We start from the raw sequence: 17,306 nt of genomic DNA, 5'->3' as shown, positions 1-17,306 counted from the left end.
TGGTCCGAGAGAGAGTTTTGGTCCGAGAGAGAGAGAGAGAGAGAGAGAGAGAGAGGTTTTGGTCCGAGAGAGAGAGAGAGAGAGAGAGAGAGAGAGAGAGAGAGGTTTTGGTCCGAGAGAGAGAGAGAGAGAGAGAGAGAGGTTTTGGTCCGAGAGAGAGAGAGAGAGAGGAGAGAGAGGTTTGGTCCGAGAGAGAGAGAGAGAGAGAGAGAGAGAGGGGTTTGGTCCGAGAGAGAGAGAGAGAGAGAGAGAGAGGTTTTGGTCCGAGAGAGAGAGAGAGAGAGAGAGAGAGAGAGGTTTTGGTCCGAGAGAGAGGTCCGAGAGAGAGAGAGAGAGAGGAGGTTTTGGTCCGAGAGAGAGAGAGAGAGAGAGGTTTTGGTCCGAGAGAGAGAGAGAGAGAGAGAGAGAGAGGTTTTGGTCCGAGAGAGAGAGAGAGAGGTCCGAGAGAGAGAGAGAGAGAGAGAGAGAGTTTTGGTCCGAGAGAGAGAGAGAGAGAGAGAGAGAGAGTTTTGGTCCGAGAGAGAGAGAGAGAGAGAGTTTTGGTCCGAGAGAGAGAGAGAGAGAGAGAGAGAGTTTTGGTCCGAGAGAGAGAGAGAGAGAGAGAGGTTTTGGTCCGAGAGAGAGAGAGAGAGTCCGAGAGAGAGAGAGTTTTGGTCCGAGAGAGAGAGAGAGAGGTTTTGGTCCGAGAGAGAGAGAGAGAGAGAGGTTTTGGTCCGAGAGAGAGAGAGAGAGAGAGAGAGGTTTTGAGAGAGAGAGAGAGTCCGAGAGAGAGAGAGAGAGAGGTTTTGGTCCGAGAGAGAGAGAGAGGTTTTGGTCCGAGAGAGAGAGAGAGAGAGAGGTTTTGGTCCGAGAGAGAGAGAGAGAGAGAGAGAGGTTTTGGTCCGAGAGAGAGAGAGAGAGAGAGAGAGAGAGAGAGAGAGAGAGAGAGAGAGGTTTTGGTCCGAGAGAGAGAGAGAGAGAGAGTTTTGGTCCGAGAGAGAGAGAGAGAGAGAGAGAGAGAGAGAGAGAGAGAGAGAGAGAGGTTTTGGTCCGAGAGAGAGAGAGAGAGAGAGAGTTTTGGTCCGAGAGAGAGAGAGAGAGAGAGTTTTGGTCCGAGAGAGAGAGAGGTCCGAGAGAGAGAGAGAGGTTTTGGTCCGAGAGAGAGAGAGAGAGAGAGAGAGAGAGGAGAGGTTTTGGTCCGAGAGAGAGAGAGAGAGAGAGAGAGAGAGAGAGAGAGGTTTTGGTCCGAGAGAGAGAGAGAGAGAGAGAGAGGAGAGGTTTTGGTCCGAGAGAGAGAGAGAGGTTTTGGTCCGAGAGAGAGAGAGAGTTTTGGTCCGAGAGAGAGAGAGAGAGAGAGAGAGTTTTGGTCCGAGAGAGAGAGAGAGAGAGAGAGGTCCGAGAGAGAGAGAGAGAGAGGTTTTGGTCCGAGAGAGAGAGAGAGAGAGGTTTTGGTCCGAGAGAGAGAGAGAGAGAGGTTTTGGTCCGAGAGAGAGAGAGAGAGAGGTTTTGGTCCGAGAGAGAGAGAGAGAGAGAGAGGTTTTGGTCCGAGAGAGAGAGAGAGAGAGAGAGAGAGAGAGAGAGGTTTTGGTCCGAGAGAGAGAGAGAGAGAGAGAGAGAGAGAGGTTTTGGTCCGAGAGAGAGAGAGAGAGAGAGTCCGAGAGAGAGAGAGAGAGGTTTTGGTCCGAGAGAGAGAGAGAGAGAGAGAGAGAGAGTTTGGTCCGAGAGAGAGAGAGAGAGAGAGAGGTTTGGTCCGAGAGAGAGAGAGAGAGAGAGAGAGGTTTTGGTCCGAGAGAGAGAGAGAGATTTTGGTCCGAGAGAGAGAGAGAGAGAGAGAGATTTTGGTCCGAGAGAGAGAGGTTTTGGTCCGAGAGAGAGAGAGAGAGGTTTTGGTCCGAGAGAGAGAGAGAGAGAGGTTTTGGTCCGAGAGAGAGAGAGAGAGAGAGAGAGAGGTTTTGGTCCGAGAGAGAGAGAGAGAGAGAGAGAGTTTGGTCCGAGAGAGAGAGAGAGAGAGAGAGAGAGAGAGGTTTTGGTCCGAGAGAGAGAGGTTTTGGTCCGAGAGAGAGAGAGAGAGAGAGAGAGAGGTTTTGGTCCGAGAGAGAGAGAGAGAGAGAGAGGTTTTGGTCCGAGAGAGAGAGAGAGAGAGAGAGGTTTTGGTCCGAGAGAGAGAGAGAGAGAGAGGTTTTGGTCCGAGAGAGAGAGAGAGAGAGAGAGAGAGAGGTTTTGGTCCGAGAGAGAGAGAGAGATTTTGGTCCGAGAGAGAGAGAGAGAGGTTTTGGTCCGAGAGAGAGAGAGAGAGAGAGAGAGAGAGAGAGAGGTTTGGTCCGAGAGAGAGAGAGAGAGAGAGAGAGGTTTTGGTCCGAGAGAGAGAGAGAGAGAGAGAGAGAGAGAGAGGTTTGGTCCGAGAGAGAGAGAGAGTCCGAGAGAGAGAGAGGTTTTGGTCCGAGAGAGAGAGAGAGAGAGAGAGAGAGAGAGGTTTTGGTCCGAGAGAGAGAGAGAGAGAGAGAGAGAGTTTTGGTCCGAGAGAGAGAGAGAGAGAGAGAGAGAGAGAGTTTGGTCCGAGAGAGAGAGAGAGTTTTGGTCCGAGAGAGAGAGAGTTTTGGTCCGAGAGAGAGAGAGAGAGAGAGAGAGAGAGGTTTTGGTCCGAGAGAGAGAGAGAGAGAGAGAGAGAGAGAGAGAGAGAGAGGTTTTGGTCCGAGAGAGAGAGAGAGAGAGAGAGAGAGAGGTTTTGGTCCGAGAGAGAGAGAGAGAGAGAGAGAGAGGAGAGAGAGGTTTTGGTCCGAGAGAGAGAGAGAGAGAGGTTTTGGTCCGAGAGAGAGAGGTTTTGGTCCGAGAGAGAGAGAGAGAGAGAGAGAGAGGTTTTGGTCCGAGAGAGAGAGAGAGAGAGAGAGGAGGTTTTGGTCCGAGAGAGAGAGAGAGAGTTTTGGTCCGAGAGAGAGAGAGAGAGAGAGTTTTTGGTCCGAGAGAGAGAGAGAGAGAGAGAGAGAGAGAGAGAGTTTTGGTCCGAGAGAGAGAGAGAGAGAGAGAGAGGAGGTTTTGGTCCGAGAGAGAGAGAGAGAGAGAGGTTTTGGTCCGAGAGAGAGAGAGGAGAGAGGTTTTGGTCCGAGAGAGAGAGAGAGAGAGAGGTTTGGTCCGAGAGAGAGAGAGAGAGAGAGAGGTTTTGGTCCGAGAGAGAGAGAGAGAGAGAGAGAGAGGTTTTGGTCCGAGAGAGAGAGAGAGAGAGAGAGAGAGAGAGGTTTTGGTCCGAGAGAGAGAGAGAGAGAGAGAGAGGTTTTGGTCCCAGAGAGAGAGAGAGAGAGAGAGGTTTTGGTCCGAGAGAGAGAGAGAGGTCCGAGAGAGAGAGAGAGAGAGGTTTTGGTCCGAGAGAGAGAGAGAGAGAGAGAGGTCCGAGAGAGAGAGAGAGAGAGAGAGAGAGAGAGAGAGAGAGAGAGAGAGAGAGAGAGGTTTTGGTCCGAGAGAGAGAGAGAGAGAGAGAGAGAGAGGATTTTGGTCCGAGAGAGAGAGGTTTTGGTCCGAGAGAGAGAGAGAGAGAGAGATTTTGGTCCGAGAGAGAGAGAGAGAGAGGTTTTTGGTCCGAGAGAGAGAGAGAGAGAGAGAGAGGTTGGTCCGAGAGAGAGAGAGAGAGAGAGAGAGAGAGAGAGAGAGAGAGAGAGATTTGGTCCGAGAGAGAGAGAGAGAGAGAGAGAGAGGAGGTTTGGTCCGAGAGAGAGGTCCGAGAGAGAGAGGTTTTGGTCCGAGAGAGAGAGAGAGAGAGAGAGAGAGAGGTTTTGGTCCGAGAGAGAGAGAGAGAGAGAGAGAGAGAGAGAGAGAGAGGTTTTGGTCCGAGAGAGAGAGAGAGAGAGAGAGAGAGAGAGAGGTTTGGTCCGAGAGAGAGAGAGAGAGAGGTTTTGGTCCGAGAGAGAGAGAGAGAGAGAGAGAGAGAGAGGTTTTGGTCCGAGAGAGAGAGAGAGAGAGAGAGAGAGAGAGAGAGAGAGAGGTTTTGGTCCGAGAGAGAGAGAGAGAGAGAGAGAGAGAGAGAGAGAGGTTTTGGTCCGAGAGAGAGAGAGAGAGGTTTTGGTCCGAGAGAGAGAGAGAGAGAGAGAGAGAGAGGTTTTGGTCCGAGAGAGAGAGAGAGAGAGAGAGAGAGAGGTTTTGGTCCGAGAGAGAGAGAGAGAGAGAGAGAGAGAGGTTTTGGTCCGAGAGAGAGAGAGAGAGAGAGAGAGAGAGAGGTTTTGGTCCGAGAGAGAGAGAGGTTTTGGTCCGAGAGAGAGAGAGAGAGAGAGAGAGAGGTTTTGGTCCGAGAGAGAGAGAGAGAGAGAGAGAGAGAGAGAGAGAGGTTTTGGTCCGAGAGAGAGAGAGAGAGAGAGGTTTTGGTCGAGAGAGAGAGAGAGAGAGGTTTTGGTCCGAGAGAGAGAGAGAGAGAGAGAGAGAGGTTTTGGTCCGAGAGAGAGAGAGAGAGAGAGAGAGAGGTTTTGGTCCGAGAGAGAGAGAGAGAGAGAGAGAGAGGTTTTGGTCCGAGAGAGAGAGAGAGTTTTGGTCCGAGAGAGAGAGAGAGAGAGAGAGAGGTTTTGGTCCGAGAGAGAGAGAGAGAGAGAGAGGTTTTGGTCCGAGAGAGAGAGAGAGAGAGAGAGAGAGAGGTTTTGGTCCGAGAGAGAGAGAGAGAGAGAGAGAGAGAGGTTTTGGTCCGAGAGAGAGAGAGAGAGAGAGAGAGAGGTTTTGGTCCGAGAGAGAGAGAGGTCCGAGAGAGAGAGGTTTTTGGTCCGAGAGAGAGAGAGAGAGAGAGAGAGAGAGAGGTTTTGGTCCGAGAGAGAGAGAGAGAGAGAGAGAGAGAGGTTTTGGTCCGAGAGAGAGAGAGAGAGAGAGAGGTTTTGAGAGAGGGTTTTGGTCCGAGAGAGAGAGAGAGAGAGAGGTTTTGGTCCGGTAGAGAGAGAGAGAGAGAGGTTTTGGTCCGAGAGAGAGAGAGAGAGAGAGAGAGAGGTTTTGGTCCGAGAGAGAGAGAGAGAGAGGTTTTGGTCCGAGAGAGAGAGAGAGAGGTTTTGGTCCGAGAGAGAGAGAGAGAGAGAGAGGTTTTGGTCCGAGAGAGAGAGAGAGAGAGGTTTTGGTCCGAGAGAGAGAGAGAGAGAGGTTTTGGTCCGAGAGAGAGAGAGAGGTTTTGGTCCGAGAGAGAGAGAGAGAGAGGTTGGTCCGAGAGAGAGAGAGAGAGAGAGAGTTTTGGTCCGAGAGAGAGAGAGAGAGAGAGAGAGGTTTTGGTCCGAGAGAGAGAGAGAGAGAGAGAGAGAGAGAGAGAGGTTTGGTCCGAGAGAGAGAGAGAGAGAGAGAGGTTTTGGTCCGAGAGAGAGAGAGAGAGAGAGTCCGAGAGAGAGAGAGAGAGAGAGGTTTTGGTCCGAGAGAGAGAGAGAGGTCCGAGAGAGAGAGAGAGAGAGGTTTTTGGTCCGAGAGAGAGAGAGAGAGAGAGAGAGAGGTTTTGGTCCGAGAGAGAGAGAGTTTTCCGAGAGAGAGAGAGAGAGAGAGAGGTTTTGGTCCGAGAGAGAGAGAGAGAGAGAGAGAGAGGTTTTGGTCCGAGAGAGAGAGAGAGAGAGAGAGGTCCGAGAGAGAGAGAGAGAGAGAGAGAGAGAGAGAGAGGTTTTGGTCCGAGAGAGAGAGAGAGAGAGGAGAGAGAGAGAGGTTTTGGTCCGAGAGAGAGAGAGAGAGAGAGAGGTTTGGTCCGAGAGAGAGAGAGAGAGAGAGAGAGAGAGAGAGAGATTTTGGTCCGAGAGAGAGAGAGAGAGAGGTTTTGGTCCGAGAGAGAGAGAGAGAGAGAGAGAGAGGAGAGAGAGAGGTTTTGGTCCGAGAGAGAGAGAGAGAGAGAGAGAGAGAGAGGTTTTGGTCCGAGAGAGAGAGAGAGAGAGAGAGAGGTTTTGGTCCGAGAGAGAGAGAGAGAGAGAGTCCGAGAGAGAGAGAGAGAGAGAGAGGTTTTGGTCCGAGAGAGAGAGAGAGAGTTTTGGTCCGAGAGAGAGAGAGAGAGAGGGTTTTGGTCCGAGAGAGAGAGAGAGAGAGAGAGAGAGAGAGAGGTTTTGGTCCGAGAGAGAGAGAGAGAGAGAGAGAGAGAGAGAGAGGTCCGAGAGAGAGAGAGAGAGAGGTTTTGGTCCGAGAGAGAGAGAGAGAGAGAGAGAGGTTTTGGTCCGAGAGAGAGAGAGAGAGAGAGAGAGGGGTTTTGGTCCGAGAGAGAGAGAGAGAGAGGTTTTGGTCCGAGAGAGAGAGAGAGAGAGAGAGAGGTTTTGGTCCGAGAGAGAGAGAGAGAGAGAGAGAGGTTTTGGTCCGAGAGAGAGAGAGAGAGAGAGAGAGGTTTTGGTCCGAGAGAGAGAGAGAGAGAGAGGTTTTGGTCCGAGAGAGAGAGAGAGAGGTTTTGGTCCGAGAGAGAGAGAGAGAGAGGTTTTGGTCCGAGAGAGAGAGAGAGAGAGAGAGAGAGAGAGAGAGAGAGAGAGGTTTTGGTCCGAGAGAGAGAGAGAGAGAGAGAGAGAGAGAGGTTTTGAGAGAGAGAGAGAGAGGTTTTGGTCCGAGAGAGAGAGAGAGAGAGAGAGAGGTTTTGGTCCGAGAGAGAGAGAGAGAGGTTTTGGTCCGAGAGAGAGAGAGATTTTTGGTCCGAGAGAGAGAGAGAGAGAGATTTTGGTCCGAGAGAGAGAGATTTTGGTCCGAGAGAGAGAGAGAGAGAGGTTTTGGTCCGAGAGAGAGAGAGAGAGAGAGAGAGAGAGAGGTTTTGGTCCGAGAGAGAGAGAGAGAGAGAACGAGAGGTTGGGGTCAGAACCAGAGAGTATGGTTTTGGTCCGAGATAGTGTGGTTTTGGTCCGAGAGAGAGAGGTTTTGGTCCGAGAGGGAGAGAGAGAGAGAGAGAGGTTTTGGTCCGAGAGAGAGAGAGAGAGAGAGAGAGAGAGAGAGGTTTTGGTCCGAGAGAGAGAGAGAGAGAGAGAGAGAGTTTTGGTCCGAGAGAGAGAGAGAGAGAGAGTTTTGGTCCGAGAGAGAGAGAGAGAGAGAGAGAGGGAGGTTTTGGTCCGAGAGAGAGAGAGAGAGAGAGAGAGAGAGAGAGAGAGAGTCCGAGAGAGAGAGAGAGAGAGAGAGAGAGAGAGGTTTTGGTCCGAGAGAGAGAGAGAGAGAGGTTTTGGTCCGAGAGAGAGAGAGTTTTGGTCCGAGAGAGAGAGAGAGAGAGAGAGAGTTTGGTCCGAGAGAGAGAGAGAGAGAGGTTTTGGTCCGAGAGAGAGAGAGGTTTTTGGTCCGAGAGAGAGAGAGAGAGAGAGGTTTTGGTCCGAGAGAGAGAGAGAGAGAGGTTTTGGTCCGAGAGAGAGAGAGAGAGAGAGAGAGAGGTTTTGGTCCGAGAGAGAGAGAGAGAGAGAGAGAGAGAGGTTTTGGTCCGAGAGAGAGAGAGAGAGAGAGGTTTTGGTCCGAGAGAGAGAGAGAGAGATTTTGGTCCGAGAGAGAGAGATTTTGGTCCGAGAGAGAGAGAGAGAGAGAGTTTTGGTCCGAGAGAGAGAGAGAGATTTTGGTCCGAGAGAGAGAGAGAGAGAGAGAGAGAGAGTTTGGTCCGAGAGAGAGAGGTTTTGGTCCGAGAGAGAGAGGTTTTGGTCCGAGAGAGAGAGAGTCCGAGAGAGAGAGAGAGGTTTTGGTCCGAGAGAGAGAGAGAGAGAGAGAGAGAGGTTTTGGTCCGAGAGAGAGAGAGAGAGAGAGAGGTTTTGGTCCGAGAGAGAGAGAGAGAGAGAGAGAGAGTTTTGGTCCGAGAGAGAGAGAGAGATTTTGGTCCGAGAGAGAGAGAGAGGTCCGAGAGAGAGAGAGGTTTTGGTCCGAGAGAGAGAGAGAGAGAGAGAGAGAGAGAGAGGTTTTGGTCCGAGAGAGAGAGAGAGAGAGAGAGGTCCGAGAGAGAGAGAGAGAGGTTTTGGTCCGAGAGAGAGAGAGAGAGAGAGGTTTTGGTCCGAGAGAGAGAGAGAGAGAGAGAGAGAGAGAGAGGTTTTGGTCCGAGAGAGAGAGAGAGAGAGAGAGAGAGAGAGGTTTTGGTCCGAGAGAGAGAGAGAGAGAGAGAGAGAGAGAGAGGTTTTGGTCCGAGAGAGAGAGAGAGAGAGAGAGAGAGGTTTTGGTCCGAGAGAGAGAGAGGTTTTGGTCCGAGAGAGAGAGAGAGAGAGAGAGAGAGAGAGAGGTTTTGGTCCGAGAGAGAGAGAGAGAGAGAGAGAGGTTTTGGTCCGAGAGAGAGAGAGAGAGAGGTTTTGGTCCGAGAGAGAGAGAGAGAGAGAGAGAGAGAGGTTTTGGTCCGAGAGAGAGAGAGAGAGAGAGAGAGGTTTTGGTCCGAGAGAGAGAGAGAGAGAGTTTTGGTCCGAGAGAGAGAGAGAGAGGTTTTGGTCCGAGAGAGAGAGTTTTGGTCCGAGAGAGAGAGAGGTTTTGGTCCGAGAGAGAGAGAGAGAGAGTTTTGGTCCGAGAGAGAGAGAGAGAGAGGAGAGAGAGAGAGGTTTGGTCCGAGAGAGAGAGAGAGAGTTTTGGTCCGAGAGAGAGAGAGAGAGAGAGAGAGGTTTTGAGAGAGAGAGAGAGAGAGAGAGGTTTTGGTCCGAGAGAGAGAGAGAGTCCGAGAGAGAGAGAGAGGTTTTGGTCCGAGAGACCAGAGAGAGAGAGTTTTGGTCCGAGAGAGAGAGAGAGTTTTTGGTCCGAGAGAGAGAGAGAGAGAGAGGTTTTGGTCCGAGAGAGAGAGAGAGAGGTCCGAGAGAGAGAGAGAGAGAGGTTTTGGTCCGAGAGAGAGAGAGAGAGAGTTTTGGTCCGAGAGAGAGAGAGAGAGGTTTTGGTCCGAGAGAGAGAGAGATTTTGGTCCGAGAGAGAGAGAGAGAGAGAGAGAGAGGTTTTGGTCCGAGAGAGAGAGAGAGAGAGAGAGAGAGGTTTTGGTCCGAGAGAGAGAGAGAGAGAGAGAGAGAGGTTTTGGTCCGAGAGAGAGAGAGAGAGAGAGAGAGAGGTTTTGGTCCGAGAGAGAGAGAGAGAGAGAGAGAGAGAGAGAGGAGGTTTTGGTCCGAGAGAGAGAGAGAGAGAGAGTCCGAGAGAGAGAGAGAGAGAGAGAGAGGTTTTGGTCCGAGAGAGAGAGAGAGAGAGAGAGAGGTTTTGGTCCGAGAGAGAGAGAGAGAGAGAGGTTTTGGTCCGAGAGAGAGAGAGAGAGAGGTTTTGGTCCGAGAGAGAGAGAGAGAGAGAGAGGTTTTGGTCCGAGAGAGAGAGAGAGAGAGAGAGGTTTTGGTCCGAGAGAGAGAGAGAGAGAGAGAGAGGTTTTGGTCCGAGAGAGAGAGAGGTTTTGGTCCGAGAGAGAGAGAGAGGTTTTGGTCCGAGAGAGAGAGTTTTGGTCCGAGAGAGAGAGAGGTTTTGGTTCGAGAGAGAGAGAGGTTTTGGTCCGAGAGAGAGAGAGAGAGAGAGAGGTTTTGGTCCGAGAGAGAGAGAGAGAGAGGTTTTGGGGTCAGAGCCAGGAGAGCGAGAGCGAGAGAGAACGAGAGGTTGGGGTCAGAGCCAGAGAGAGAGAACGAGAGGTTGGGGTCAGAGCCAGAGAGAGAGAACGAGAGGTTGGGGTCAGAACCAGAAAGTGTGGTTTTGGTCAGAGCCAGGAGAGCGAGCGCGAGAGAGAAAGAGAACGAGAGGTTGGGGTCAGAGCCAGAGAGAGAGAACGAGAGGTTGGGGTCAGAGCCAGAGAGAGAGTGAGAGAGAGGTTGGGGCCAGAGCTAGAGAGGTTGGGGCCAGAGCCAGAAAGAGAGAGAGAGAGAGGTTGGGGTCAGAGCCAGAGAGAGAGAGAGAGAGAGAGGTTGGGGCCAGAGCTAGAGAGGTTGGGGCCAGAGCTAGAGAGGTTGGGGCCAGAGCCAGAAAGAGTGAGAGAGAGGTTGGGGACAGAGCCAGTCAGTTACAGTACAACACCCCCAGATCAGTTTGAAGTGCCTTGCTCAAAGGCGGTAGGTAGAACATGGAATATTGATATAGGTTCATATGGTGCTGCTCTCCAAACTTTTCTTTTAGAAGAATGTCTTCATACTGTACAAAGTAAATGTCCGAGCTACTCACACTTTTCATGTATTGTTGTTGGTAGCAGGATGAGGTCAATTCCACTTCAATTCAGAAAGTAAACCAAATTCCATTTCCAATTCCACATTTTACTAATTGAAACACATTGGGGGAAAAAATCAGTGTACTTCCTGAATTGACTGGAACTGAAATGGAATTGTTGAAATAGATCGTTGTTAGAAGCACCATCTTTCACCATGAAAATGTTGAAAATAACTTGTTTTAAAATGTTTTCAGCAGCATATATATATTTGATGCAAATAGAGTCAAATAGCTTATTCACTCAATATCCCTTAGCTAACCTAGCAGAGCCGGCTTTTCGCGATACCAATACCTGCTGCTTTTTACTTTGCAGCATTCTGTGATTCTGTAATTCTGTGATTCTGTAATTCTGTAATTCTGTGATTCTGTAATTCTGTGATTCTGTGATTCTGTAATTCTGTGATTCTGTAATTCTGTGTTCACAAATGGAATCAAGTAATATTACTGATTCATTCTCATTGACCGCCTGCGAGCTACCGGGTCGCCTGCGAGCTACCGGGTCGCCTGCGAGCTACCGGGTCGCCTGCGAGCTACCGGGTCGCCTGCGATCTAACGGGTCGCCTGCGAGCTAACGGGTCGCCTGCGAGTTACCGGGTCGCCTGCGAGCTAACGGGTCGCCTGCGAGCTAACGGGTCGCCTGCGAGCTACCGGTCGCTTCTGCGAGCTAACGGGTCGCCGCGAAGTTACCGGGTCGCCTGCGAAGCTAACGGGTCGCCTGCGAGCTAACGGGTCGCCTGCGAGCTAACGGGTCGCCTGCGAGTTACCGGGTCGCCTGCGAAGCTAACGGGTCGCCTGCGAGCTAACGGGTCGCTTCGCGAAGCTACCGGGTCGCCTGCGAGCTAACGGGTCGCTAACGGGTCGCTTCGCGAGCTAACGGGTCGCCTGCGAAAGTTACCGGTCGCCTGCGAGCTAACGGGTCGCCTGCGAGCTAACGGGTCGCCTGCGAGCTAACGGGTCGCCTGCGAGTTACCGGGTCGCCTGCGAGCTAACGGGTCGCCTGCGAGCTAACGGGTCGCCTGCGAGCTAACGGGTCGCCTGCGAGTTACCGGGTCGCCTGCGAGCTAACGGGTCGCCTGCGAGCTAACGGGTCGCCTGCGAGCTAACGGGTCGCCTGCGAGTTACCGGGTCGCCTGCGAGCTAACGGGTCGCCTGCGAGCTAACGGGTCGCCTGCGAGCTAACGGGTCGCCTGCGAGTTACCGGGTCGCCTGCGAGCTACCACGTTGGAGACCCCTATGATGTTTACATTTTACACTTTCATGATATTATGCAAATATGTATACATGGCTCCCGAGTGGCACAGCGGTGTAAGACACTGCATCTCAGTGCTAGAGGTGTCACTACAGACCCTGGTTCGATCCTGGGCTGTATCACAACCTGTCGTGATCGGGAGTCCCATAGGGCGGCGCACACCGTCGTCCTGGTTAGGGGAAGGTTTGGCCGGGGTAGGCCGTCGTTTTAAAATAAGAATTTGTTCTTAACGGACTTGCCTAGTTTATAAAAATAAAATATATATAAAAAATAAATAAATGAAAATATACATTTAAATAAATACATGAAAATATGATACTTACCTCCAGTGCAAACATTCTGTCCATCATGCTACGGGATGAGGTGGAGTCTGCCACCATGTGCACCTCGAAACCCCTCGCTAGCAGGTCTAGGGCTGTCTGCTGGATGCACACATGGGTCTGAGACAGACAACACAGGAGGTCTGGGTTACATATAGGAAGAGCTATGTTCCTCGCTAGCAGGTCTAGGGCCGTCTGCTGGATGCACACATGGGTCTGAGACAGACAACACAGGAGGTCTGGGTTACATATAGGAAGAGCTATGTTCCTCGCTAGCAGGTCTAGGGCTGTCTGCTGGATGCACACATGGGTCTGAGACAGACAACACAGGAGGTCTGGTTTACATATAGGAAGAGCTATGTTCCTCGCTAGCAGGTCTAGGGCTGTCTGCTGGATGCACACATGGGTCTGAGACAGACAACACAGGAGGTCTGGGTTACATATAGGAAGAGCTATGTTCCTCGCTAGCAGGTCTAGGGCTGTCTGCTGGATGCACACATGGGTCTGAGACAGACAACACAGGAGGTCTGGGTTACATATAGGAAGAGCTATGTTCCTCGCTAGCAGGTCTAGGGCTGTCTGCTGGATGCACACATGGGTCTGAGACAGACAACACAGGAGGTCTGGTTTACATAGGGAAGAGCTATGTTCCTCGCTAGCAGGTCTAGGGCTGTCTGCTGGATGCACACATGGGTCTGAGACAGACAACACAGGAGGTCTGGTTTACATATAGGAAGAGCTATGTTCCTCGCTAGCAGGTCTAGGGCTGTCTGCTGGATGCACACATGGGTCTGAGACAGACAACACAGGAGGTCTGGGTTACATATAGGAAGAGCTATGTTCCTCGCTAGCAGGTCTAGGGCTGTCTGCTGGATGCACACATGGATCTGAGACAGACAACACAGGAGGTCTGGGTTACATATAGGAAGAGCTATGTTCCTCGCTAGCAGGTCTAGGGCTGTCTGCTGGATGCACACATGGATCTGAGACAGACAACACAGGAGGTCTGGGTTACATATAGGAAGAGCTATGTTCAAAGTCCAGATGACAAAATGGCTACTAATAAAGGACATATCTTTGGTTTTTAAGTGCATACGTTCTAATTGTACTGTACTGGGATTTCACCCTCTGTTGTCCAAATCAACTGTACCACTAAACTACACCCCTAGATGGCGGCAGCGTGTAAGACAGTCTCCCCCTATACAATGAGAGTACATTTTGACAGATTGGATATCAATCAAATCAAATCCAAGTTTATTTGTCACTTGCGCTGAATACAACCTTACAGTGAAATGCTGAATACAACAGGTGTAGTAGACCTTACAGTGAAATGCTGAATACAACAGGTGTAGTAGACCTTACAGTGAAATGCTGAATACAACAGGTGTAGTAGACCTTACAGTGAAATGCTGAATACAACAGGTGTAGTAGACCTTACAGTGAAATGCTGAATACAACAGGTGTAGTAGACCTTACAGTGAAATGCTGAATACAACAGGTGTAGTAGACCTTACAGTGAAATTCTGAATACAACAGGTGTAGTAGACCTTACAGTGAAATGCTGAATACAACAGGTGTAGTAGACCTTACAGTGAAATGCTGAATACAACAGGTGTAGTAGACCTTACAGTGAAATTCTGAATACAACAGGTGTAGTAGACCTTACAGTGAAATGCTGAATACAACAGGTGCACCTTATAGTGAAATGCTGAATACAACAGGTGTGGTAGACCTCACAGTGAAATGCTGAATACAACAGGTGCACCTTATAGTGAAATGCTGAATACAACAGGTGCACCTTATAGTGAAATGTTGACTTACAGGCTCTAACCAACAGTGCAATAAAGGTATTAGGTGAACAATAGGTAAGTGAAGAAATGAAACAACAGTAAAAAGACAGTGAAAAATAACAGAAGCGAGGCTACATACAGTAGAGAGGCTACATACAGTAGAGAGGCTATATACAGTAGAGAGGCTATATACAGTAGAGAGGCTATATACAGTAGAGAGGCTATATACAGTAGAGAGGCTACATACAGTAGAGAGGCTATATACAGTAGAGAGGCTATATACAGTAGAGAGACTATATACAGTAGAGAGGCTATAAACAGTAGAGAGGCTACATACAGTAGAGAGGCTATATACAGTAGAGAGGCTATATACAGTAGAGAGGCTATATACAGTGGAGAGGCTACATACAGTAGAGAGGCTATATACAGTAGAGAGGCTATATACAGTAGAGAGGCTATATACAGTAGAGAGGCTATATACAGTAGAGAGGCTACATACAGTAGAGAGGCTATATACAGTAGAGAGGCTATATACAGTAGAGAGGCTATATACAGTAGAGAGGCTACATACAGTAGAGAGGCTATATACAGTAGAAGGGCTATATACAGTAGAGAGGCTCTATACAGTAGAGAGGCTATATACAGTAGAGAGGCTATATACAGTAGAGAGGCTCTATACAGGAGAGAGGCTATATACAGTAGAGAGACTATATACAGTAGAGAGGCTATATACAGTAGAGAGGCTATATACAGTAGAGAGGCTATATACAGTAGAGAGGCTCTATACAGGAGAGAGGCTATATACAGTAGAGAGGCTATATACAGTAGAGAGGTTATATACAGTAGAGAGGCTATATACAGTAGAGAGGCTCTATACAGTAGAGAGGCTATATACAGTAGAGGCTATATACAGTAGAGAGGCTATATACAGTAGAGAGGCTATATACAGTAGAGAGGCTATATACAGTAGAGAGGCTATATACAGTAGAGAGGCTCTATACAGTAGAGAGGCTATATACAGTAGAGGCTATATACAGTAGAGAGGCTATATACAGTAGAGAGGCTATATACAGTAGAGGCTATATACAGTAGAGGCTATATACAGTAGAGAGGCTCTATACAGTAGAGAGGCTATATACAGTAGAGAGGCTATATACAGTAGAGAGGCTATATACAGTAGAGAGGCTCTATACAGGAGAGAGGCTCTATACAGTAGAGGCTATATACAGTAGAGAGGCTATATACAGTAGAGAGGCTATATACAGTAGAGAGGCTATATACAGTAGAGAGGCTATATACAGTAGAGAGGCTCTATACAGTAGAGAGGCTATATACAGTAGAGGCTATATACAGTAGAGAGGCTATATACAGTAGAGAGGCTATATACAGTAGAGGCTATATACAGTAGAGGCTATATACAGTAGAGAGGCTCTATACAGTAGAGAGGCTATATACAGTAGAGAGGCTATATACAGTAGAGAGGCTATATACAGTAGAGAGGCTATATACAGTAGAGAGGCTATATACAGTAGAGAGGCTATATACAGTAGAGAGGCTATATACAGTAGAGAGGCTACATACAGTAGAGAGGCTATATACAGTAGAGAGGCTATATACAGTAGAGAGGCTACATACAGTAGAGAGGCTATATACAGTAGAAGGGCTATATACAGTAGAGAGGCTCTATACAGGAGAGAGGTTCTATACAGTAGAGAGGCTCTATACAGTAGAGAGGCTATATACAGTAGAGAGGCTATATACAGTAGAGAGGCTCTATACAGGAGAGAGGCTATATACAGTAGAGAGACTATATACAGTAGAGAGGCTATATACAGTAGAGAGGCTATATACAGTAGAGAGGCTATATACAGTAGAGAGGCTCTATACAGGAGAGAGGCTATATACAGTAGAGAGGCTATATACAGTAGAGAGGTTATATACAGTAGAGAGGCTATATACAGTAGAGAGGCTATATACAGTAGAGAGGCTCTATACAGTAGAGAGGCTATATACAGTAGAGAGGCTATATACAGTAGAGGCTATATACAGTAGAGAGGCTATATACAGTAGAGAGGCTATATACAGTAGAGAGGCTATATACAGTAGAGAGGCTATATACAGTAGAGAGGCTCTATACAGTAGAGAGGCTATATACAGTAGAGGCTATATACAGTAGAGAGGCTATATACAGTAGAGAGGCTATATACAGTAGAGGCTATATACAGTAGAGGCTATATACAGTAGAGAGGCTCTATACAGTAGAGAGGCTATATACAGTAGAGAGGCTATATACAGTAGAGAGGCTATATACAGTAGAGGCTCTATACAGGAGAGAGGCTCTATACAGTAGAGGCTATATACAGTAGAGAGGCTATATACAGTAGAGAGGCTATATACAGTAGAGAGGCTATATACAGTAGAGAGGCTATATACAGTAGAGAGGCTCTATACAGTAGAGAGGCTATATACAGTAGAGGCTATATACAGTAGAGAGGCTATATACAGTAGAGAGGCTATATACAGTAGAGGCTATATACAGTAGAGGCTATATACAGTAGAGAGGCTCTATACAGTAGAGAGGCTATATACAGTAGAGAGGCTATATACAGTAGAGAGGCTATATACAGTAGAGAGGCTCTATACAGTAGAGTGGCTATATACAGTAGAGGCTATATACAGTAGAGAGGCTATATACAGTAGAGAGGCTATATACAGTAGAGAGGCTACATACAGTAGAGAGGCTATATACAGTATCTGACTCCCCACCCACTGAGGAGCCAGGCCCAGGTAATCAGAATGAGTTTTCCCCTGAGCTGGCGTGCTTACACGTGGTCTGTGGTTGTGAAGAAAGTTGGAAGTACTGCCAAATTCTCTAAAATGATGTTGGAGGCGGCTTATGGTAGAGAAATCAACATTTAATTCTCTGCCAATAGCCCTGGTGGACATTCCTGCAGTCAGCATGCCAATTACACGCTCCCTCAAAACTTGAGGCATCTGTGCCATTGTGTTGTGTAACAAAACTGCACATTTTAGAGTGGCCTTTTATTGTCCCCGGCACAAGGTGCACCTGTGTAATGACCATGCTGTTTAATCAGCTTCTTGATATGCCACACCTGTCAGGTGGATGGAATATATTGGCAAAGGAGAAATGCTCACTAACAGGGATGTAAACACATTTGTGCACAACAACTGAGAGAAATAAGCTTCTTGTGCATATGGAACATTTCTGGGATCTTTTACTTCAGCTCTTGAAACATGGGACCAACACTTTACATGTTGCATTTATATTTTTGTTCAGTATATGAAAACTATTTAAAATTAACACTATTGAATTTTCTTCTTTAAAAAAAAAGTATTGATCACTAAATAATTTAAAAGGGAAATGTCAGGTGTGCAGCCGAATGTTTTATCCCTTTGAGGTGTGCCACAGTTCAACAAAGGTTGGGAACCATTGGTGTAAGCAATATGGTGAGAGCTCCATCTTTCCCTACAGCTATCACACCCTCTCCTATCTCCACAAGTGCAAACGGCGTACAGTCTGGGAGTCGACTTGCAATTCAAGGACAGTGTCCCTCTCTCTGAACCTTACCTCCACCCCGAACAGCACCACGCTGCGGACCCCCGGCAGGTCGGCCAGGGCTGCCTCAGCCTCAGGCAGCACCATGGAGAACTTGGTCTTAGGGAACACCAGCCTGGCTCCAGTAAGGTCCATCTCCTGCACCGTGCAACCCAGGCCTTTGGGGTACTGCTCCGACACGATGACGGGAATACCCAGGATACGAGCCCCCTGAAGCTACACAGTAGAGGCGATGGAGGGAGAGAGGGGAATGTCATGTACAGATGTAGAATCCTAATTTGAGCCAGTTTTCAAAAGCAGGAAAATAATCCTGCAACAACAAGAAATGTCAATTA

At 48.8% G+C, this 17,306-nt stretch overlaps 1 protein-coding gene across 1 annotated transcript in view; it reads right to left on the bottom strand.

Moving 5' to 3' along the window:
- Positions 1-17,306, bottom strand: part of isoc1 (isochorismatase domain containing 1) — a 32,010-nt gene that overhangs the window by 11,031 nt on the left and 3,673 nt on the right. The window contains exons 3-4 of the mRNA XM_065017209.1: positions 16,984-17,187; positions 11,608-11,724 (exon numbers count right to left, since the gene is read on the bottom strand). Of these exons, the coding sequence (XP_064873281.1) occupies positions 11,608-11,724; positions 16,984-17,187 (321 nt within the window). The remainder of the gene's footprint in view (positions 1-11,607; positions 11,725-16,983; positions 17,188-17,306) is intronic.

This window comes from Oncorhynchus nerka, linkage group LG4 (assembly GCF_034236695.1).
Source record: "Oncorhynchus nerka isolate Pitt River linkage group LG4, Oner_Uvic_2.0, whole genome shotgun sequence".
Taxonomy (NCBI): Eukaryota; Metazoa; Chordata; class Actinopteri; order Salmoniformes; family Salmonidae; genus Oncorhynchus; species Oncorhynchus nerka.
Note: the sequence above shows the minus strand (reverse complement) of the source record. Positions and strands in the feature narration are given on the sequence as shown.